We start from the raw sequence: 22535 nt of genomic DNA on the forward strand, positions 1-22535 counted from the left end.
GGTCCCGGCTGGGCCAGCACCGCTCGCTCCACACATTACGCTGCCGCCGTGACCCCTGCCTCCCCTCCGCAGTTCGGGCCCCAGGGACGCGGACTCCCAGTCCGAGGGCCCCAATCTTCCTCCGCCCCGGGTCTGCCTGGGTGGCATCTCTCCCGCTCCCCGATCTTCCGTCAACTTCTCCTGCCTGTCCCCGGGGGCACGTGTGCTGGCAAGTCCGGTGCCCCTGTATGGTCTCTGTTTCCGAAGCTTCTTGAAAGCCCAGAAAACCTCTCTCGAGGGCCCAGACCGACCCGAACGGAAAAGCTCCCAGGTTTCCCCCAGTATCTGCGCCGGGGGTAGGAATGGGAAATAGGCGCCTCTTTATCCTGCAGTTCACAACCATGGGAACGACACTCCCTCGAAAGAATAAATAAAAGAACGAAAGTCATGTGCAAGGATTGTGCTTGGAGAACAGCCTCTGGGGAGGAGGGGAAGTGCTGGAAACACCTGAGGATCCAAGAATGTTTCCAAACAGAGAGCCCCAGAGCACTTTCTCTAGGGAATTCTGAAGACTTCATCTGCTCCATTAGGGCGTGGGAAGAAGCTGCACACACGGGCCTCATGGCCCCAGAGACCTGCCTGATCCCAACTGATCTTTTAATGCTCCCATGCAGCTGGGGAGCTGCCTCCTGCCTCTGGGAGCCCTGAAATGCTGGGTTGGATTTAGATATCAGTGATGACTGATGGCCACAGCTTCTTCAAAGCAGTCCGGGACCACTTGGTATTACCAGGCCACTCGGTCTGGGCTGTACTGGGGTTAACTGCTCTCTTAAGTCCTAGTTAGTATAGCTGAGACCTTGAATGTCTGCTTGACTCACTGTCCTACTGGCTCTTCCCCAGGGACAAGTGGCTAAGTGGTCTGTCTGGACCTCTGAAGACAGAACCTCTGGTGGACAGATTTCCCACCCCCATCTCAGGCACCTAAACACCAGCAGCTGGAGAGACAGATGGGCATGGGTGTTGGGTGTAAGTCAGGCCCTTCAGGTCAATATTCAAAGCCCTATGTTGCCTTTCCTTCGCCTGTTTTCCCAGCTAGACCCCCAGCTCTGACCACAGATGTCACACCAGGTGTGCCTAACTGTTTCCCTTCAGAGCCATTGCATAGGCTCCTCCCCTTTTTGCTCCACTTTCATCTGGTCCTTTCCCATTCATCCCTCACATCCTAGCTAGGTGTTGCCTCACCCAGGAATCCTTTCCTGACCCATTGGCACTCCCAAGAACCTGACTGTGGCTCTTTGAGGACAAGGATATTTGTGTTCCTAGAGCTAAATCTCACTAGGTTTTTGCGCTTGGAAAACACAGGCTTGAATTAAAATGGGCCAGGCTCGGATCTTTCTCAGTGGCAGGTCAAGTGACTAAGGTGCTTCTGAGTATGTAGCCTGAGCAGGCTGCCTGATGCAAACCCGGCTGTCCCAGTGTGGTAGTGGCTTGCCCAGGGAGTGGCTCATTCTGTCTAGGCCCCTCATAGAGGGTGGAGGCCCTAATTGACCTGTCTGCCTACTCTTGGCCCCTGTCTTGGTGCCATTCTTACCGACTCTTTTCCTCTTGCCTTTGAGGTGCCAAGCGCTGGTTTGTGGATACCTGGGCTGGTCTGCAGTGCCTAATGCCATGAGCGTGGTGGCGCAGCATGTGGAGGAGAAAGCCGTTCACTCCTGGTCGCGCATCTCCACGGCAGGGAAGAAGGCCCTGGAAGAGGCGTTGCTTGTTTTTAATCCCATGAGCCAAGATCTCAGTGCCACAGAGGCCCAGCTTGTGGCCTTCCTGCAGGGTCTGCGCGATGATGGCTTTCAACCTACCATCCTGCGCAGCGGTGACGTCTATGGCTATAGTTCATGCACAGCCAACCCCCCAAGCCAGACAAAGCTGCAAGCTCGTGCCCCTGACCCAGCTGCTGCGTCACCTCCAGCCAGTGCTCCCAGAACTGCCATGCTACCTGCAGGCCAGGCCACATTGCTCCCTATGCCGTTGTCTGGCAGACTGGCCAAAGCGTCCACACCAGCACTCACCAAGCATGCTACCACCAACCTGCTGCTGAGTTCCCTGAAGCAGTCAAGTGCCAGTCGTGCCCGGGGTGCAGCAGTGGGCTTCCCCACCCACCTGTATCCAGGTGTCTACCCTGCCATGCGTCTCTCTGTTGTCCTTGAGGCCCTGGTTCCACTCAAGACTCCCATGCCCTGCTTGGGTTCCAAGCACAAGGCACAGTCACTGCAGCTCTCACTTGCGGAATCTCCTCTGAAACTGCGGAAGGGTTCAGAGAAGGGTTCAGGAGACCCCCAGCCCAAAGCTCCTAGAAAAACTACAAGCAAGGGCCCCAACTGTTTGACTCACAGAGGCCTTGGGGCTGGACCCCAACCAGGCCTTGGGCCCCAGAGCAAGATCTACAAAGCCACTGGGTCACTCGGTGACCTGCGGATGAAAAGGGGCTCTTCCTTGGGCACAAAAACAGCCCAGGCCAAGGTGGCTAGGACACTGGCCAAAGCTGCCTGTGCCCAGGCCCAGGTGGCTCGAACACAGGCCAAGGCTGCCAAAGCCCAGGCTAAAGCCAAGGCAGCACAAGTCAAGGCCAAGACAGTGGCAGCACGAGCCAAGGCTAAGGCCAAAGCAGTGCGGGCCAAGGCCACAGCAGTGCGGGCTAAGACCAAGGCCAAGGCCACAGCAGTGCAGGCCAAGGCCAAGGCCACACCAGTACAAGCCAAGGCTAAGGTCAAGGCCAAAGCAGTGCAGGTCAAGGCCAAAGCAGTGCGGGTCAAGGCCAAAGCAGTGTGGGTTGAGGCCAAGGCCACAGCAGTGCAGGTCGAGGCCAAGGCCACAGCAGTGCAGGTTGAGGCCAAGACCAAAGCTGTGCAGGCCAAGGCCAAGACCAAAGCAGTGTGGGTTGAGGCCAAAACTGTACGGGCCAAGGCCAGGGCAGTACGGGCCAAGGCCAAAACTGTACGGGCCAAGACCAGGGCAGTACGGGCCAAGGCCAAAACTGTACGGGCCAAGACCAGGGCAGTACGGGCCAAGGCCAAAACTGTACGGGCCAAGGCCGGGGCAGTACGAGCCAAAGCTAAATCAGCACAGGCCAAGGTGACTTGGACCCAGCCCAGAGGCAGGGGCAGGCCAAAGGGGTCTATTCAGGCCAGGACTGCAAGGAAGGGCCAGAAAACCTGCCCTGAGACAGCGGGGCGGAAGAGGAAAAGGGCTGAGGAGGCAAAGGATCTTCCTTCCAAGAAGCGAACACGGCTTGGGCCCCGGTCTCCCAAGGCGTGGCTAGGGCCTGGAACAGCGAAGCTGCTCGAGTGCCGAGCCATCAAGGTAGATGAACGGTTCTCGGACGATGAGGTGCGGCAGCGGGCTCAGCGGATCTTCCGGGTGAACCTGTCTCCCATCATACGGCTCCAGCCTTTGCTGCATACTCAGCGCCCTGATTCTCACGGCAGTATTTGGGGAGACTGAACCCAGGTGTCTGGCCAGTGGCACAGCGTGCCGTACCCGTGAACTCTGCAACCTCAAGGACTCCGGGTGCCTCCCCAGGGTCCTGGCAGCCACCAGCCTCCTTCCAGAACCTGGAGGATGTGGTGCGGGGTGGGTGGGTGAGCGGGAGGGGTGTTCTCATGGCGCAATGCACTGTGACTTGTCCTTCAAGTTGTATGTCCACTGTTCCATCGATCATGTTTTATACCTTTCCACCTGCCAGTCTCCCTGCCCACCCTCCATGGTCTGTGTGTGTGTGTGTGTGTGTGTGTGTGTGTGTGTGTGGCTGCCGGTAGGTCGGCTTGAGCATATTGGGAACATGGCCTCAAGAACAGGCCTGCCAGAGGCTCCTAGTACGCGGGGGCAGGTCACCCACGTGAGTGATGGGGTGGAGCTGTGGGAAGGGTGGCAGCCTGGCTCTTCCAGAGAGGTGAGTGGAAACGCCTGGCTTCTGCGGTAGCGTGACAGACATCCTGGGAGGGCAGGCGCAGAGCCACTGAGTTAGGACACCTCCCCTGGCGGCCCTGTGTTGCCCTGTTATCCCGCAGGCCCCAAGCAGGAGGACAGCAGGCAGCTCCAGGCTTTTAGGCCAGGGAAGGGAGCCTTTGTGGTGCTACTCCCTGGGAGCCAAGCAGACAGCCCCAGCTGCAACCACGGAGGTTGGAGGTTCGCCTGGGCTTGTCTGATGTGGGGCCAGGCCAGGGGTTGAGGTGCTTCCTTCCCTCTGCCCTGCTGGGAGAGTGCTGGGTGACTAGAGAGGGGGTGTGGTCAGGACCCCAGACTGGTCTGCAGATGAGAGAGCTTTGTTGGCTGGGTAGAGTACCTGTGGTGGGTTCTGGGGAGGGGCCACGGCCACCTTGGCAGTAATTGCCACCGCCTCCTGCTCCCCGTATGATCTAGAAGTCAACCGACCTGCCTGCTTTGGGAAAGAGGCAGGGCCAGGTGGGATGGCTGGCTGGCTGAGTGGGGGCCGTATTTCTCAGAGGCTCCCAGAGATGAACAGCCCTTCAGAACTGGGGGTGGGAGCATCTTTTGAATGAGAATTGGGTCGTTTCTGTCTCTGGGTTTGTCTGGGCGCTGCTTGCACCAGCTGCCCTGGGAGGTGGACCTATGGAGAATGTGCTGTCCCATGTCCCCTCCTGCCTCTGGTGAGTGTGCATCTCCCCTTGGTGTCCCAAGCTCCGAGGGCCCCTTGCTCCCAGCTGTGTTGGGGTCCCCACCTGTGTATGCTGTTGTCTGGCAGCTCTTCTCTGACCCACGATGTGCGGACGGGGCATGGCGAGGGCCATACAGCTCCCTAATGGTGGCCAAGCGCGGGGCCATGCCGCATCCTCCATCCCAGGCCCGATTCGGACTCTGGGTGCCCAGGACTTCCAGCCAAGTTGGATCCCCTCCTCCCAGTTCTGTTGCTGTTGCCAGCAGTGGGCGAGGTGGGCGCTTTCCCAGAGAGCAAGCCGGAGGGAGAGGGGAAATGCCTTCTCATAGGGTGGGCTGTTAGCCCCAGGATCCTACACAGACCCTGCCCCCAACCCAGGCCAGGCACCTAGAACAGTTGCCCAGGAGGTGCCAGATAGGCTTCCCCGACCTGGCTGCTCAAGTGGCAGTCGCTACCCACCCACCCGCAACCTGATTGCTGGCCAGAGCCAGGGCCTTGGAATTTCATCTACCCGGCGCCTCCATTGTCCCAGCGCTACAGCATTTTCAGTCACCTGCAGATGGGGAGGGGGCGAGGACTCTGGATGCTAGTGTCGGCTTGTGGAAATGGTGTCTGGGTTGTCCTGGGCAAGTTCAGCCCTGCCGGGGGCTGGAGGGAGAGGCCTGTGCTGTCAGATTCTGGAGTGGGGATCTGACCGTGACCTCCTGACTAGTCTCCCTGGGCCCTCCCTCAGTTGCTTTCTCTGTGATTCTCAGGACCAGGGAGGCTACGATATTAAGAATGTGACCCCCCCCCCAGAGAGGCCATGGCAGCAACAAGACCTGGCGGTAGGCAGACAGTGGTGCGGGTGCCAGCATGGTACACCTGTGTGCGGGTCCAGGGTCAGCCTGTCCCCATCATGGCTGCAGTGGTCGGCCTCTCGCCAAACCTGGAGGCTGCCTTCTACTTCATCCACCTGGTCATGACTCTCAGGGTGATCCAGGGCCCCACCTCCCAACCTCGTGGCCACCAGTGATGCTTGCCCTGGTGACACAAGGGTCCTGGCAGTCCCCAGACACTCGCAGCAGGCTGGCTGCTCCTGGCATGCGTACCAGCACTTGGCTGCTCAGGCCTCTTTCCTGGGATCGCTCTTGTTCCCGGCCACAGTCAGTGACCTCGTCTGTGATCAGCATTGCTCGGACATCGAGCTTTCTCCCGAGGGCAAGGTTAGGACCAGAGGGAGTGGGGTGGGGGAGGCTGGGGTAAAGTTGGAGGCTCCAGCCTACTGCTTCCTCACAGGTCATTTTCAATGTTGTGGACCCAACCTTCTGGGCGGAGGACCCAATCAACCCCACGATTCAGGGTAACGGTTCTCTCAGCCGGTCCTGTACCCTTCATGTGTGAGGACAAACCCAGATACCCACTGGAGGGTGTGAGGCTCTGCCTGGGGGTGCACACTGATGGTGCCAAGCAGACCAGTCAGTTCAGTCCCTCAGGCTCATTCCTGCCACACCATGGTCCCTTACTGTCTCTGCTGGGCCTCCCAGCCGGCCTGTTCTCTGCGCCCCATCTCTGAACCCCTTGGGGGCCCCATCTCCCCTATAACTACCCCCAGTGATTCTCCCGTTTGCGTGTCCCCACCAATTATGGGGTCCCCCCTGTCGTTTACACAGCCTCAGTGGGTGACCTTTGTCCCTGCAGCTGCCTCTAGGTGGCACCAGGACCTCTCTAGATGTGACCTTTTACTTGTGAAGGTCTCCTTAAAGGAGAGAGGGCCACATAACCCTAACTGCAGGGCAGCCTAGAGCCAGGCCCGGAGAGCACCAAAGCAGGACAAACCCCCAGACCAGCTTCTCTGCCTTCACGGGCGTTCCCCACTGTCCGGACTTCGGCTACTACCAGCTGCTCACCCTGGGCCTTCACATTAGGTCTGCAGGCTGCTGCTGGTTCTGCCTCCCACTAGGGAAGGGGGAGAAAGAGCCTGTAACTGCCTTAAGGTGTGGAGCAGAGAGAAGAGCGAGCCGCAGACTGTCCTCTCACCCACGTGGACTGTTAGCGAGCCGCCAGTGAGCCCTGCCCGTGAGCCCTGCCCTACGCCAGCATCTAGGCAATATTTGGCGGGCAGCAGAAATGAAAGTGAAATACAGTGGTAAATGAACAAAATAATACTGTATGCGGCTTGGCTGGTGGGCTGCGGAGTGGAGTCCTTTACTGCACTGGGGAAGTAGGTTTCGGATACCTGGAGGTGCCAGGTTGGGGTGTCCAGGAAGCAGTGGGATGTGCAGGTCTCAGCTTAGGGGTAGCGTCAGGGCTGGGAGAAGCGAGTGCTCAGTGCAGAGGTAGAATTGCCACCATGGAGGAGACAGCGCTCATTCTAGGAAGGTGTCCAGGGGGACGGGGGTGGGAGACTAGCATAGATGCTAGAGGAAGTAAGTGTCTGCAAGGATGCAAAGAGGGGAGACACCCTCCCCCGACCCGACCCTCCACCCTGGACCTAAAGGGGTGGGGACTGTGGTCCTGAGATCTGACACTCTGTCTCCAGAGCTGCTGCATGTGACTAACCTTTGTGTGAATTTCTCCAAGCTGCACACAGTGGGTGACAGCCCCCAGGGTCCCCCAGAAGACACCTCCTCTACCACTGTAAGCTCATGACCAGGGGCAGCTGCCTGTGCCATGGCCATGCGTCTGAGTACAGGCCTGCTCCTGGGGCACTGGCCAATGGGGAAGGAATGGTAAGGACTGCAGGAGGACAGCCTGCAGCTGGCGGGGCGGGGCGGGAAAGGCCAGGGACCAGTACAGATCTGTCTTGCCCTCCTCCGTGCCAGGTGCACGGGCTTTGTGTCTGCCACCACCATGAGTGCTGCCAGGACCTGAACCAGGACCAGCCATGGCATGCAGCAGAGCCCAGGTACCCCCATGCCTTCTGGGGTAGGTGCCATGCTCTACTCTGCTGGCCTTACCTCCTATAGGTCAACCAACCCATAGCTGCCTTTCTGGTTCTACCCAGAATGCAAGTTCCATGGATATGCCTACAGTTGTCACTTTGACATGGACGCGTATCTGTCATCTGACAACGTGAGTGGCGGCATGTGTGATGCGCATCAGCACAGCACGCTAGACGCCGCCGTGAGTCCTTCCGGCCCTTCTTCTACCTGCTCCTCTCAGTCCTGCAGTGTGAGTCTTCCAAGCCCCCATCCTAATTCAGACCCTGATCCCTCAGCTCCGTGGTGACCTCTGACCTAATTCCATCCTTCACCTCTGACCCCTGATCCAGACTGTGACCGTGACCCTGTGGGTGCCCTGGCGGGGTTTGTGATGCTCACATAGATGACACCCAGAGCCGCCTCTCGGCCATGTCGCTACAAAGTCAACGTCTGGGACCAGCATTGTGGCTCTTGCTGGCCTGGTCACTATGGCCCAAGCCCCACCCGCCTACAAACTGCCAGCATGAGTGCCTCTCAGGGTGGGCCCTCCCTCCCATGTCCCCCTTGCTTTGTCCCCGGTCACTGTCCTAACGACACACGCAGCAGTCCATTCACAACCTGAGCACCCTGTGCTTAGCCTGAGCCCTCCCGTGGTTTACACGACTGTGAACACTTGGTCTCCAAACTGGACTGTAGCCATTGTCTGGTGAGCCTTGACCCTGACCTTGGGCGCCGAGTTAGGCACGAACAAATATAAGGCTGTGTCATCGTGACTGTGCAAGGAGCCTTGGACACGGATGGTGGCACTCACTGATGTAGCCATCAGGGTCGGCCCCACCTGGCTAGCCGCATCAGTATGTGCCCTTGAGGAGCTTCAGTAGCAGAAGGGAACGCGACTAGCGTGTTAGGGTAACGTGTTATAGCAGTCTTACACCGTGGTGGGTTTCAAGGAGTTAGAGCAAACGCGTTTGGGGGAAGATGGTGCAAGGAGTAACTCTATCCTCCTCTTTCTCTGAGTGTTACAACCCCCTGGCTCACTTGTTCTTTGACCCTGGCTGTGTCTCCACCTCCTTTTTACCTCCTTCTGTGAAGCTATGCAGCGTTGGTTAGAGGCTCCTACCCTTCTCAGCAGAGGCAGAGCAACAGGCAAGCCCTCGCCCCTCTCCTGGGACAGAACAGTGAGTGATTCTCCCAACCTCCGGCCCTCTCTCCCTGTCTAGATCTTCCTGTCGTCCTCCTACCCAACGCCTCTTCTCAGCTTCCGGTGTCTGAATGGTGGCCCACCAGGCTGCCACCCTGTGACTGTGATTTTCGGACTATCTATAGCAGCAGGTACAGGGAAGGGCCTGGGTGTCAGGGTCAAGTGACAAGACTCCAAGCATAGACTCAGAAGTTCACCCTGCCGCCACCTCACCCTTGTGCTCATGCAAGTGGAGGAGGGGAGGGTGTCTGCCTGCGTCGTCCCCATCTCCGTGGTCACCTTGGGACTCAGGGCAGGGAGGTAGGGCTAGCCACATGGCCAGAGACTGGCGTCTTGGACAGAGCCCGTGGAACTCCCAGGACAGGATGAGAAAGGACATTGACATCTCACTTGCCCTCAGGGAGGCCCCTGGCTACCTCCTTCCCACTGTACTCATGCCCTAGGGACTGCCCCTGGCAGGTTCCAGCCTCGATCAGGGACTTGAGCAAGACCCCCATTGTGTCCCCTCTCCAGCCTGGGGAGCCCATCACAGCTGCCAGCTGTCCAAGCTGAGGAGTCTCAAGAACCATTCTCATTCCCCATCCGTCGTGAAGGCAAGGCTAGGGCCAATGCTATCAGCTCTCTGCCCTGACCCCATCTCCTCCCATAGCCAGTGCCTTGGCCTGGGCTCCATCTCACTTCTGCAGAGAGGGCTTCTCAGGGCTGAGGTGCCAAGCCTGTGCCCGTGGCTCAGAGGTGCCTTCCCACCCTGCATGTTCTGTCCTACCTGCTTCGCCTTCTGGGACCGACACCTGGCTCTGCTCTGACTGCAGCTGGTGGCTGCCCTACCCTATGCCAGCGGATGCCAGGCTAAGGTGCTGAAGGCTAGGGTGGATGCCCACAGGGTGGATGCCCACAGGTCCTGGAGGGGAACTTCAGCAGGCACAGGCACTCCCTGTGGGGGTCCTGCAGCGACTTACAGAATGGCCTCAGGCAAGGTGTCTGCAATCAGCCAGCTTCCCAGAGTCAGGGATTCCAAGGGTGACAAGTTGGTCTTTGTGAGTCCTGGGTCTGGAAATCAGGAGGGTTTCCTTGAGTGAGGAATCAGAACAGAGGGCACCTCTGGCCAGGTAATGCTTCATCTCCACTGGGGGTGTGGAGGGTGTGGCTACCTTAGTGTGGACTTTTCCCCAGAGGCACGCTGGTGTCAGGGCAGTAGGCGATCTGGGACGTGCATTCCTCACAAGATCTCCCATCATGTTTGCAGAAACGCAGGGGTTGGGAACTTGGGTTGGCCTGTGTTCCTGTGCCCTGTGGGGTTTCTCCTTGCCCTGGGACCCTGTCCACTGCTCACTGGGCTCTGGTCACCTCACATGGCTCCTCCTATCATTGGGACACAGCAGCCACAGCCTTGGAGAAGCATCAGCAACAGGTACAGAGCCATGGGGAATGTGGGTGGAACCACAGCAGGAGTCACAGGGGACTAGGACCCAGGCATGGGCTCACAGGAGACATTCCACATCAGACCCACCCCTGCCAGCTGCAGCAAAGCCATGTCACAGCAAGCTCCACGGGAATCCAGGCCCAGGAAACATTACATCCTGCCAACAGGCCCTGGGGCATGGCCGCCACGGCCCATATGTAAGCAACAGTGCAGACTAGGCAGCACTTCCTCAGGGGTACATGTCTGCTCACAGCTGAGGGCAGGGCCGGGAGGGCATCCAGGACACTGTCATGATGCTCTTTCCAGAATCAGGGATATTCGTAAGGGCTGGCCAGGGGTCAGGTGGGAGTGCTAGTGTGCTGGTAAAGCAACTGGCTGGTTTAATTGCTGGTTTAGCATAGTGTTAAGTAATCCTACCATGATCAATTTCGATCAACCTACCATTTGACAACTGATTTGCAAAATTCCTGTTATTTTGTTTGTTTGTTTTTTGGAGAGTTTTTGCTATAGGGCGTGTGCGCTCGCGAGAGAGAGAGACAGAGAGACAGAAAGCAAGAAATCACCCCCCAGGGGGGATGGCCACGCCGCAATGTGTGAGTTTAAGCCATCAGGTCTGGGACTTGAACCGCAGTCAACTACATGGGAGTCCAGCGACATAGTCATTACGCTAACTGCCGGTCCCAATTCCTGTTAATTTAACAAATGGCTCTTGTAAGCTGCCAGCACACCCCTGAGTAGTTATGTCAGAGGTGGAATCAGTGAGCAGCTAAGGTCAGAGTTCAGGTTCAAGATGCCTGTGTCCTTCCCCACAGATGAAGGAACAGATATTGCAAGTTTGGAGCTGGTATTATGGCATGGGCTGGTGGTGCCCCTCTCCCTCGCTGGGGCAGTGGGTATTGCCCTCTGCTAGTCCAGATCCAGGGTGTCCTCCCTGTACCTGATGCCACAGGGCAGGAGCTGCCTGGAGTTGAAAGCATCCTCCAGGCATGGCAGACCAGGTGAAGGGCCAGGAGGCTGATGGTGGAAGTCCGTGAGTGGACAGGAAGGAAATACCCAACTGAGCATCTGTGCTCTTCAGGGAGCAACCAGCCAGGACCCAGGACCACATGCTGGTAATTCAGGGGGTGCTGGCCGAGGTGGGAACTCGTGCAGAGGCTGCAGAGCAAGGACTGAGGACAGCAGAGTTGGGACTTGAAGGCCTGAAGGCCAGTGGCCAGGAGGTGATAGCCCACGTGCATCTGTATTTGTGACTGCCATAGTCCCCAGCTCCCCCTGAAGGTCCTTGATGTACCGCAGTAGTACAGTGAGAAGTACTCGACAGCCTAGATGCCACCTGCTGGACCTCCCTGACCTGCCCGTGTGGCTGAGGCTCTCAGAACGCTTTCTTTTTTTTAGGAGAGATTTTTTGCTATATATAGAGTATGTGTGCTCGCTGGAGAGACAGAGAGAGATGGAGAGACAGAAAGTGAGAAATCACCCCCAGGGGGAATGGCCACACTACAATCCCTTCTCTGTTTTCCTCTCAGGGTTTTGGGCATGCACACACACGCGCCTAGCATGAGTTTTAAGCCACCGGGTCTGGGACTCAAATCATGGTCGACTATGTGGGAGTCAGGTGACCTAACCATTCCATCTGCTGGTCTGAAAACATGTTTTATCTTGAGTCAGCGGCAGGCCCAGGAGGCAGAAGCACGGGCTGAATGGGCCTTGGGCAGGCTCTGGGCCAGATGAGATGGGGGAACCGTGGGTGTTGGGGTCTCAGGAACCTCTCTGGAACGGTAGGAAGTGAGGTTTAAGCCGGAGCTGTGCTGAGGCAGTGACATGTTTTTAAATCTCCATGCCTTCCAAGAACCTTGAGTGATCAGTGGACTTTAAAAAGTCCATGGAAAAATGGAATATGAGCTTATTTTGGTGCATAAAATTTCAAAGCCTATGTACAGTTTTTTTTTTTTTTTTTTGTAAAATGTATTTTACATGAACTTTTGAAGACCGTCCTCCCCCACCTGGCATATTTAGCACAGGAGAGTCTGGGCACGTGGGGTTTCAAGTCCAGCCCTGCTGTAGGCTACAGGTGGCCCAGCTGGGTATGGCAGAACTTCAGGAGGGTGTGTATGTCCTAGAGGCCACAGTGCAGGACATAGGAGAACGGGTGCAGCGGGTATGAGCTGAGGCCAAGGAGCCTCTGAAGAAGGTACAGAACAGCCGGAGCCTCCTGGAGAGTGAGTCTGGACAGGGAGCATGGGGCGGCACTAGGGTCAGGTCGGAACTGGGATGTTGTGAAGGGTCAGGGCTCAGTTCAGACAGGTCCTGACTCTTGTAAGGATCAGGGCTGGGGTCACAATTCAGAACGAGGGGTCTCATGTCAGAGTCAGAGTTCGTTTACGGTTAGGGCTGGTGGAGGGGTCAGAGTCAGGGTCAGGATCAGAATCATGGTGGAGATTAGGCCAGGGATCAGAACCCGGCTCCATGACCTGACCTCCAGGGTTAGAGTGCCGCCTGGCACAGGATGAAAAGGCGCTGGGCCAGAGGGCAGCGTGCTACTGGCCCTGGAGCAGCGAGCAGCGGAGCTGCCCGAGCACATGTGGCCGAGTGCCAGCACCAATGCCACCTGCTGATTGCCACCTGCAGGAGCCAGCAAGCACTCTGGGGCCACCTGGGTGACTCAGAGTGACCTGGCATCTTCTGACCTGAAGACATCAGAGATGCCACCAAGTACCCACTGACCCGGAATGACCCCTTCCCGCATGACCCCATGGTGTCCCCCAGTGGCCCTCTGACCTGGATAAAGCAAAGGATGCAGCTCCCTGTGGCTGTCCGGCGCCCCTGACCCCGGCAGACCTTCATCTCTGAGTGATCTGGGATGCGGAGTCATCTCCCATATCCCTGAGCCCGCAGGTCGACCATGTGACTCTGAGGACTGACAGAGACCTCCTCTCTAGGAGATGGGCAGTGACTCACAGTGATAAGTCCACCAGACTGATGTCCACCCGACCCCTTGTAAATTCTTCTGAGAAACTCCCAGCTTTGAACTCCACACCAGAGCAGACAGACCATCTGGTGGCTCAAAGCCCAACCCTGCCCTGCAGACCTGCCGACTCAGTCTCCCACGCCCCCCACACCCCCACTCCAGCTCCGTCCCAAGGGCCTGGGTGGGGCGCGCCCTCCTGCCGGCTGCTGGGCTGCTCGCATTCCAACCCCTGGCTCTGTGCTATGGCAGGCTGGAAGGTCTGGAGTGGATGGACAGCTACGAGATCCGGACTCTCCTGCTGCTGCTCCTGTCCAGCGTCCGCCACCCTGCGAGCGCATTCACAGGGGAAGCTGGCGCGTGCTCCTCAGGCCTCCTTGTATGGTATAAAGAGAGGCGAGACCCAAGAGTTGGGCCTTGGCCAGAGCACGGCCTTGCCCTATCTCCCTTCCCTCATCCTGTCCATCCCTTAGGCTGTCCTAAAGCACCCCACAGCCTGGAGTAGGGGAGCTTGGTGCCCCTCGTGCCCTCTTGCCTTCCGATGCTGGAGCCCTGGGATGCAGCAGCTGAGCTAGCTGGGATTTCCATGGCATCATGACACCGGGGACTCCTGTGGGCTCCTTGACCCAGTCCTTGACACAGTTCCAGACCCCACAGATCAGATCCCTCTTGTTTGTGCCAGCCCTGCTCCCAGGCTCAGCCTCCCTGTGGTGGCCCAAAGCACGGAACTCCCTCCCTCCCTTGGCCCAGGCCCAGTAGAGATCCGGACTTGTGCGCACAGTCAAGACCTGCGAGTGTTAGCCTGTCTGGCTCCCAGGGCGAGGGCTGTTTCCGGGAGGGGGGATCTGCTCATTGTTTTGCTCCTGCCTGGGATCTGCTCCGTGTTTTCCTTCCTGCTGTGCTTCCCAACTTTACTCAAAGTCGCCGGACTCTGAGTCTCCGAGTTGGTGGAAGGACCGCTGGACAGATCTGGGGACAGACATAGGGCCTGGAAGGAAACTGGCCAAGGACCTGCACGGGCAGGGTCAGCAAGACACCCCGCAGGAAGGGAGTGGGCCTGAGCCGAAGACCTTTCATTTATTTCCCTTCATCTCTTTTCCTCTCCTCTTCAGGATGGAGCGGGCCTCAGGGCAGCCAGGGAGGGGCCAACCAGGACAGCCTGTGCCCTGGGAACTTCAGCTGGGCCTGCTGCTGAGTGGTGAGGGGGCCTGGTGAGGGCTGGAGGTTGTGGAGTGTGATGGGAAGCCTTGGGGTGGCTGCCTCTGGGCACACGGGTTGGGGCTACCGGATGGAGGCAGCAGAACTGGCTGGCCAACCCCCCTCCCCCGCCCCCAGTGCTGGCCATCACACCGGCCCAGGCCTTGGTCCCTGATGCACCAGGCTGTTCACGGGGAAGCTGCTACCCGGCCACAGGCGACCTGTTGGTGGGCCGTGAGGACAGACTGACTGCCTCATCCACCTGCGGCCTGCACGGCCCCCAGCCCTACTGCATAGTCAGTCATCTGCAGGTGCGGCTGGGAAGGGGTGGGAAGCCCGGTCAGGGGTCAAGGTAGTGCTAGCACCGGCTAAGACATTGCTCCTAACCCCCAAAACAAGGATGAAAAGAAGTGCTTCCTGTGTGACTCCCGGCGCCCCTTCTCTGCCCGAGACAATCCACACAGCCATCGCATCCAGAATGTAGTCACCAGCTTCGCCCCGCAGCGCCGGACAGCCTGGTGGCAGTCAGAGAATGGTGAGGCCGTGGGTGGGCTTGGAGTGAGCAGGGCTGCCCTCCAGCAGCCTCGTTTTTGACCTCTGAATCTGCCCCCAGGTATCCCCATGGTCACCATCCAGCTGGACCTGGAGGCTGAGTTCCATTTCACGCACCTCATTATGACCTTCAAGGTGCCCACATGTCTGAGAGCCTGCCCGAACCACCCTGCTTGGCTCCCCGTTGCCCCTGGACAGAGCCCCAGCTCCTCCACCAACCTTTCAGAGCTCTGCCTGCCTGCATTCTCACACCTCCCCTGGCCTTACACCTCCAGGCCTTTGCGCATACTCTCCTGCTGCCGGTCCCAGGCTGGTCAGGAGCTATCTCCCTGGGCCCCCTGACCCCCAAGCCTCCCCCTTAGAAGTGGTACACTCCCGTCTTTGCCTGGCTTCCGCCGATCACCCCCTGCCTGTCTGTGAGCTGCTTGAGGGTAGTCCTGGGCTGAGCAGGGCTCTCGATGGCCCTGGGCTGGGCTTGGGTTCTGGTGCCCTCTGATTCACCATGCCTCCACCCAGACATTTCGCCCTGCTGCCATGCTGGTGGAGCGCTCGGCAGACTTCGGTCGCACCTGGCATGTGTACCGATATTTCTCCTATGACTGTGGGGCTGACTTCCCAGGAGTCCCACTAGCCCCGCCCCGGCACTGGGATGATGTAGTCTGCGAGTCCCGCTACTCCGAGATTGAGCCGTCCACCGAAGGCGAGGTGAGTCTGGGGCCTGGGCTGGAGGCAAGAAGGGGAGGACGATGGGCCTGAGGCAAGGCCCAGTGTTTCTGTGGCCTCCCTGCCTCTCCAGGTCATCTTTCGTGTGCTGGACCCCGCCATCCCTATCCCAGACCCCTACAGCCCACGGATCCAGAGTGAGTGCTCCACCCTTTGGGCCTGGCACAGTCCCAGTGTCCGGCCGGGGACTATCTGGGCCCTCAGTAACTATTTTGGGTGCTTCCCAGGACAGGTGCCAAGCCCAGTTTAGCTCGGGTGGCAGTAGACAGGAGGTCTCCCAAGGTGACCTTGGCAGTGGGGCCCCTGGATGAGCCACGGGGCAGCAAGGTCCTGCCTGGCCAGTCGGCCCCACCCTTCCCCTGTGTCCCCTACTCAGACCTGCTGAAGATCACCAACCTCCGGGTGAACCTGACTCGGTTACACACGCTGGGGGACAACCTACTCGACCCGCGGCGGGAGATCCGAGAGAAGTACTACTATGCCCTCTACGAGCTGGTCGTGCGTGGCAACTGCTTCTGCTACGGACACGCCTCGCAGTGCGCGCCCGCCCCAGGGGCACCAGCCCACGCTGAGGGCATGGTGAGGACAGGGCTGGGATGGCTGGGACAGGGCTAGGGACAGGGTTAGGGATGGCTGGCAGTGCTGACAACCCGTGTCTACCCGCATAGGTGCACGGGGCCTGTGTCTGCAAACACAACACGCGTGGCCTCAACTGTGAGCAGTGTCAGGACTTCTATCATGACCTGCCCTGGCACCCGGCTGAGGACGGCCACAGTCACGCCTGCCGGAGTGAGTGAGACCCTGTCCCTCATAACCCAGAGCTCCGCAGCCTGGTCATGCCCTTGTGAGAACCTAGAGCTGGTTGGCCAAGCCTCTAATACCCAGGTTGTGTCCAAGGCGTATGCAGGCCTTGGTGACTCTGGGGACCCCTCAGCCCTCCTGTACAGGCTGCTCTCAGTTGGGGCCCAGTAGGACACTGAGCCCCCACCCACTAACTCTGGCCTATGATGGGATCTAGGGTGTTACTAGGTCCCCTACCCCCTTGTACTTAGGGTCTGGTCCCTTAAGTGGCCTTTGCCCTGTCCTCAGAGTGCGAGTGCCACGGACATGCCCACAGCTGCCACTTTGACATGGCCGCATACCTGGCATCTGGCAACGTGAGTGGAGGCGTGTGTGACGGGTGTCAGCACAACACAGCTGGACGCCACTGTGAGCTGTGCCGGCCCTTCTTCTACCGCGACCCCACCAAGGACCCACGGGACCCAGCTGTGTGCCGCCGTGAGGCTACGCCTGGGCGTGGGGGAGGGAAGGGGATCCTGCGGTGGGGCTGGGGAGCCTGACTGTTGCCGGGTTGCAGAGAATCGGGGGGAGTGGGGTGGAGAGAGGCAGGGATCCAGGAGGCAGGACTGGTGCGGGGATGGTGGGGACAGGGTGACTTTACACCACTTTTATTTTTTTTACTATTATTTATTTTATTTTATTACTATTTTTAAATGGGACCAGGGGGAGAGGGAAAGTGAGAAAGCAAGCCACCAAGTCCAGGATTTAAACCACGGTGGGCTGTGTGGGAGTCCAGTGCCTTAACCACTACACACCCGCCGGCCCCTGACCTTCCACCACTTTTTGTTCTCAGCCTGTGATTGTGACCCCATGGGTTCCCAAGATGGTGGTCGCTGTGACTCCCACGATGACCCAACACTGGGGCTAGTCTCCGGCCAGTGTCGCTGCAAAGAACACGTGGTGGGCACCCGCTGCCAGCAGTGCCGTGATGGCTTCTTCGGGCTCAGTGCCAGTGACCCCTTTGGCTGCCAGCGTATGTGCCACCTGCCCTAACTCCTGTGTGACCTTTAACCCTTGGCTCCTGGCTTAGTTGAGCCTGAGCGCTGAACAGCTCACCCAGGTGCTCACGGGCTGCTTTCCCTGCAGGTTGTCAGTGTAACCCCCGGGGCACGGTGCCTGGGGGCTCTCCCTGTGACCCCAACAGTGGAACTTGTTTCTGCAAGCGTCTAGTGACTGGACGTGGCTGCGACCGTTGCCTGGTGCGACTGGAAGGGGCTGGGGCTCGGGGGTCTTGGACTTGTCCTCAGGACAAAGGGCGGGTGTGTGTGTGACAACCATGCCTCCGTGGGTGGGTGCTGAGACCTCAGGCCCAGCCCTGGCTGAGAAGTCTCCAGTCTGGGAGCATGAGTGTGGGGGCCAGTTGTCTAGGGGTCCATGTTTTCAGCAAGGGCTGGTGAGAGCCGTGTGGTTGGAGACCCTGCTGGGTGGCGGGGCCTGTTTCTAGCTCCCAGGAACCTCTTCTCCCTAGCCTGGACACTGGGGCCTAAGCCACGACCTGCTCGGCTGCCGCCCCTGCGACTGCGATGTGGGGGGTGCCCTGGATCCCCAGTGAGTACTGCGAGGGGCCTGGGAAGAGGGTGGACAGGTCCTGGGCTGGAGGGTGTCCTTAAGTGACTGCAGCATGCCCTAGGTGCGACGAGGCCACAGGGCAGTGCCGCTGCCGTCGGCACATGGTTGGGCGACGTTGTGAGCAGGTGCAGCCTGGCTATTTCCGGCCCTTCCTGGACCACCTGACCTGGGAGGCTGAGGATGCCCGAGGACAGGTGGGGGAGCCACAGCAGAAGGTAGGGTGTGGGTGGGAACAGGGCTAGAGAGGCAGGTAATGGGTACCTTGTGAGGTGTGGGGGCTTGGAGCTGGCGGTGGCAGTAGAGGTGACGGATCACTTGAGCCCGTGTCCCTGGCTGCACTGCCTCCCAGATGCTTGATGTGGTGGAACGCCTAGTGACCACCCAGCAGACTCCATCTTGGACTGGACCAGGCTTCGTGCGGCTGCGGGAAGGTCAGACACTGGAGTTCCTGGTGGCCTCTGTGCCGAGGGCCATGGACTACGATCTGCTGCTACGCCTGGAGCCCCAGGTCAGATCTTTAGACCCTGTGACATCTGAACTGGAACCGAACCCCTGGATGTGGGGGCATCTCCTCCAGTGTCCCATTCCTCTAGGTCCCTGGGCAATGGGCTGAGATGGAACTGATGGTGCAGTGGCCGGGGCCTGTGTCTGCCCACAGCCCGTGTGGCCACATGCTGCCCAAGGACGACCGCATCCAGGGTACGCTGCGACCCAACTCTAGGTGAGGCCCCGACAGTAGCGCCTACACCATTGCGGGGTGGGGAGGCCAAGCCTGAGCTCCCTGCATGGCACCTACGGGACCCCATTGCTCAGTCCCTCTGTTCTTTACTACAAATGCCTCTTCCTCAGTGCTGTTTGTTGGGCATGGCTCTGGCCTCAGGAGGGAAGTGGACAGAATGGGGCCTGCTCTCTTGGAGGTCTAAGGTCCAGAGGCCAAGGCTGGAGCGATGAGAACTCCCCCAGTTTTAGGGAGCGCCCACTCAGGGGGGTCAGTGGCATCTGCAAGGATGTGACTGAATGAGGATTCACTGATCTGAGTAATGTTTCATTATATTTTGGGTAGTGTTTGTCTTGTGTGTCTTTCTCATCACTCGGATTCTTTTTAAGTTTTTGATCATATATTCAAACACACATAGAAGCAGAGAGAACAGCGTAGTGGACCTAGCTGTGGCCATCATAGACATTTTGTCAGCTGTGACTACTGTTCAACAAAGATCCCTCTAGTTGCCAAGTGGAGAACAGACTGGAAGGGGCCAAGGTGGAAGCTGGGAGACCCGCTGGTGGCTACTGACCTGACTGGGGACAGTGGGTGGGAGGGAGATGTAGTAGAACAGGTGGTGAGAAGAGAGAAGGTTCCAGACCATTCTAGCAGCACAACTAAAGGCTTAGACAGAGAAGGGAGAGAAGGTAGGAAGGTGACTCTAGAGTCTGGCGCCTGGACATCCGAATGGGGATAGATCTCTTCCCTTAGTCGTGGGGAAGAAGGCCAGGGAGTGATTGGGCTTTTGTGTCTGGATTACAGAGCAGAGTTGAGCGGAGATGAAAGTTTGGGACTTGGGGGGCTGGCAGGTGGCATGGTGGTTAAAGGTGCTGGATTCCCACAGGGCCAACCACAGTTTGAGTCCTCAACCTTGTTTTCTCCCTTTCCTTTGCTCTCTCGATCTGTCTCTCTCTGGTCAGATGAAAAAATAATAACAAATGGAAATAAATAAACGACTCTTTTTAAAAAAAGTTTTTGGGGACTTGGGGCTAGCAGGTAAGGTGGTGGTTAAGGACTCCCACGTTACCAACTATGGTTTGAGTCCCAGACCTGGCAGCTTGCTTTCTCACTTTCTCTCTCTCTCTCGCTGTTCCTCTCTGGTCAAATAAAAATGAAATAAATGAATAAATAAATAAAATAACTAAATAAAATAATTCTAAAAATATAATTCTTAAAACAAGAAATTTGAAAAAAAAAAAAAAGTTGGGAACACGTCACGAAAGAGATGTGAGCAGAGAGAGGAGGCGCAGAGGCCAGTAGAGGAGCACGGAGCTGGGGGTGGGGAGGCCCGCGAGTGCGGGTAGGAGGCTAGGAGCCCGGAAGCCAGAGAAAGGAATGTCTGAAGAAGGAAGACGTGCTGACCTGCGGCATACCAGAGTCAGATAAGAGTAGAGAAGCTGCCGCCGGGCTTAGCCACGTGGAGTCAGCAGTGACCAAGGCACGGGTGGGGCAGAAATTCCCCTGGAGCTGGAGGCTTCAGAGCAGAGGCGGTGACTACGGAGGTCTCTCTCTTTTTTTTTTTTTGAGAGGTTTTCGCTATGGGGGATGGCCACACCGCAATCCCTTCTCCATTCTCCTCTCAGGATCTTGGGCACGCACGCACATGTGCCCGGCGTGAGTTTTAAGCCAGGACGGCAAGCGCGGTCGACCACGGGGGAGTCTAGCGACAGCCATTACAACGTGGGAGTCCAGTGACATAGCCATTACACTAACTGCTGGTTCCCTCTTTTTTTTTTTGAGAGGTTTTTGCTATAGGGCGCGTGCACTCGCCAGAAAGACAGAGAGAGACAGAGAGACAGAAAGCAAGAAATCACCCCCCAGGGGGATGGTCACGCCGCAATCCCTTCTCTTCCATTCTCCTCTCAGGATCTTGGGCACGCATGCACACATGCCCAGCATGAGTTTAAGCCACCGGGTCCGAGACTCGAACCACAGTCGGCTACATGGGAGTCCAGTGACATAGCCATTATGCCAGGCCATTATGCCAGCTGCTGGTCCCACTACCGAGGTCTCTTTAGGAGTTTGCCAGGTGGGAGAGCAAAGATGAGGCAGCAGCTTGAGGCTGAGGGAGGGTTTTTTGTGGGACATAAAAGAACCTGAGTATGGGTTTACAAGGTGATGGGAATGACCTAGGAGACAGGGAGAAAGAAGAGGTGAGGCAGTCTTTTTATTTTTTTAAAAAATTATTTAATTATATTTGTTTATTTAATTTGTCCAGAGAGAGAGAGAGAGAGAGAAAGTGAGAGAGCAAGCCGTCAGGTCTAGGACTCAAACCTTGGTCGGCCATGTAGAAGTCTGTTGCCTTAACCGCCACGCCATGTGCTGGCCCCTGGCGATGCAGTATTAGTGAAGAAGAGCAGAAGTTGTAGGTTGTAGGTTGGAGCCAGAGGAATCGTGAAGTAGTTGTTGAGAATAAATTGGCCTGCTTTCCATGCCAGGGAAGTGTGGTGGGGGCGCCAGGCTGGATGTGTTTCCAGGGAGACTGGGCTTCGCTGGCACGAGTCCAGCGGGTAGGTGGATGGACTCGTCACAGGGTCTGCTGGGCTGCTCAGCCTCGCCCAGGCGTAGTCTCTGCCTGGGCTGATGGTTTAGTTGCTTCGAGCAGGGTGATGGGTACAGGACCCTGGGTGACCCCTGTACCTGTCCCTCCTCCCAGGTCCATGGTGTTTCCCAGTCCCGTCTGCCTTGAGCCTGGCACGTCCTACAAGCTGCTCCTGAAGCTGGTGCGAACAGGGGGAGGTGCTCAGCCCGAGACCCCCTACTCCGGACCTGGCCTGCTTATTGACTCGGTGAACCATCCCCTCTCACCACACCAACCAAGATGGGGTGGGGCTTGTGGTGGTGGCAGGTGGGAGGGGTCTATGACAGATGAGGCAGGCCTGTAACAGGGCTAAGGCTCTGGCAGTGCCAGGTGGTCCCAGCCTGAGCCGTAGCCTCCCTTCTTCAGCTGGTGCTGCTGCCCCGTGTCCTGGTTCTGGAGATGTTCAGTGGGGGCGACGCTGCTGCCCTGGAGCGCCGCGCCACCTTTGAACGCTACCGCTGCCATGAGGAGGGGCTGGTGGCCAGCAAGGCCCCTCCCTCTGAGGCCTGCGCTCCCCTCCTCATCAGCCTGTCCGTGCTCATCTACAACGGTGCCCTGCGTGAGTGTCCGGGGTGCGGACATCTGGGGCAGAGCGAGGGCCCGGCCTGACGCAGCCCTGACTTCCCTCCCACAGCCTGTCAGTGCGACCCTCAGGGCTCCCTGAGCTCCGAGTGCAACCCCCACGGTGGTCAGTGCCGCTGCAAACCTGGAGTGGTGGGGCGCCGCTGTCACCTCTGTGCCTCTGGCTACTACGGCTTTGGCCCCACAGGCTGCCAAGGTACTTGCCTGCCTCCTTTCCTCCTGTCTCTCCTCGCCATCGCTGTCCCCTCTGCTCCCTCCAGCTCTGCGTCCTCCTTCCTCTACCTCTGCCGCGGACCCCATGTTCTCAGCCCTGGGTCACTTGGAGTTCTCTTCCATTCTGACCTCCTACCCCTCCCTGGCTCCACCTCTGCCTTGCCCCCAGCTTGCCAGTGTAGCCCCAAGGGAGCGCTCAGCGGCCTGTGTGAAGCAACCAGTGGGCAGTGTCCCTGCCGACCTGGTGCCTTCGGGCTCCGGTGCGACCGTTGCCAGCGTGGCCAGTGGGGATTCCCCAGCTGCCGGCCGTGCGTCTGCAATGGACATGCAGATGAATGTGACACCCACACGGGCGCTTGCCTGGGCTGCCGTGAT

The 22535-nt window shown here is 58.3% G+C and overlaps 2 protein-coding genes across 3 annotated transcripts in view; both read left to right on the plus strand.

The window, feature by feature from the left end:
- Window positions 1-3707, plus strand: part of CCDC71 (coiled-coil domain containing 71) — a 3989-nt gene extending 282 nt beyond the window's left edge. The window contains exons 2-3 of one of the 2 annotated variants that reach the window (XM_027769307.1): window positions 1596-2940; window positions 3004-3707. In XM_027769307.1, the coding sequence (XP_027625108.1) occupies window positions 1648-2940; window positions 3004-3477 (1767 nt within the window). In that variant the 5' untranslated portion in view covers window positions 1596-1647 and the 3' untranslated portion in view covers window positions 3478-3707. Of the gene's footprint in view, window positions 1-1595 lie in introns of both variants that reach the window. The other variant, XM_006170970.3, reaches the window with a different exon arrangement.
- Window positions 3708-13959: 10252 nt separating this feature from the next.
- LAMB2 (laminin subunit beta 2) overlaps window positions 13960-22535 on the plus strand; it is a 13343-nt gene continuing 4767 nt past the window's right edge. The window contains exons 1-20 of the mRNA XM_006171040.3: window positions 13960-14167; window positions 14256-14341; window positions 14479-14651; window positions 14740-14875; window positions 14954-15027; window positions 15409-15597; window positions 15689-15752; window positions 15992-16194; window positions 16284-16404; window positions 16705-16893; window positions 17249-17428; window positions 17542-17654; window positions 17924-18003; window positions 18086-18218; window positions 18374-18532; window positions 18618-18745; window positions 21441-21573; window positions 21732-21924; window positions 22000-22143; window positions 22330-22529. Coding sequence (XP_006171102.1) covers window positions 14257-14341; window positions 14479-14651; window positions 14740-14875; window positions 14954-15027; window positions 15409-15597; window positions 15689-15752; window positions 15992-16194; window positions 16284-16404; window positions 16705-16893; window positions 17249-17428; window positions 17542-17654; window positions 17924-18003; window positions 18086-18218; window positions 18374-18532; window positions 18618-18745; window positions 21441-21573; window positions 21732-21924; window positions 22000-22143; window positions 22330-22529 — 2697 coding nt within the window. The 5' untranslated portion in view covers window positions 13960-14167; window position 14256. The remainder of the gene's footprint in view (window positions 14168-14255; window positions 14342-14478; window positions 14652-14739; window positions 14876-14953; window positions 15028-15408; window positions 15598-15688; window positions 15753-15991; window positions 16195-16283; window positions 16405-16704; window positions 16894-17248; window positions 17429-17541; window positions 17655-17923; window positions 18004-18085; window positions 18219-18373; window positions 18533-18617; window positions 18746-21440; window positions 21574-21731; window positions 21925-21999; window positions 22144-22329; window positions 22530-22535) is intronic.

This window comes from Tupaia chinensis, unplaced genomic scaffold, assembly GCF_000334495.1.
Source record: "Tupaia chinensis unplaced genomic scaffold, TupChi_1.0 Scaffold149184_1, whole genome shotgun sequence".
Lineage (NCBI taxonomy): Eukaryota > Metazoa > Chordata > Mammalia > Scandentia > Tupaiidae > Tupaia > Tupaia belangeri.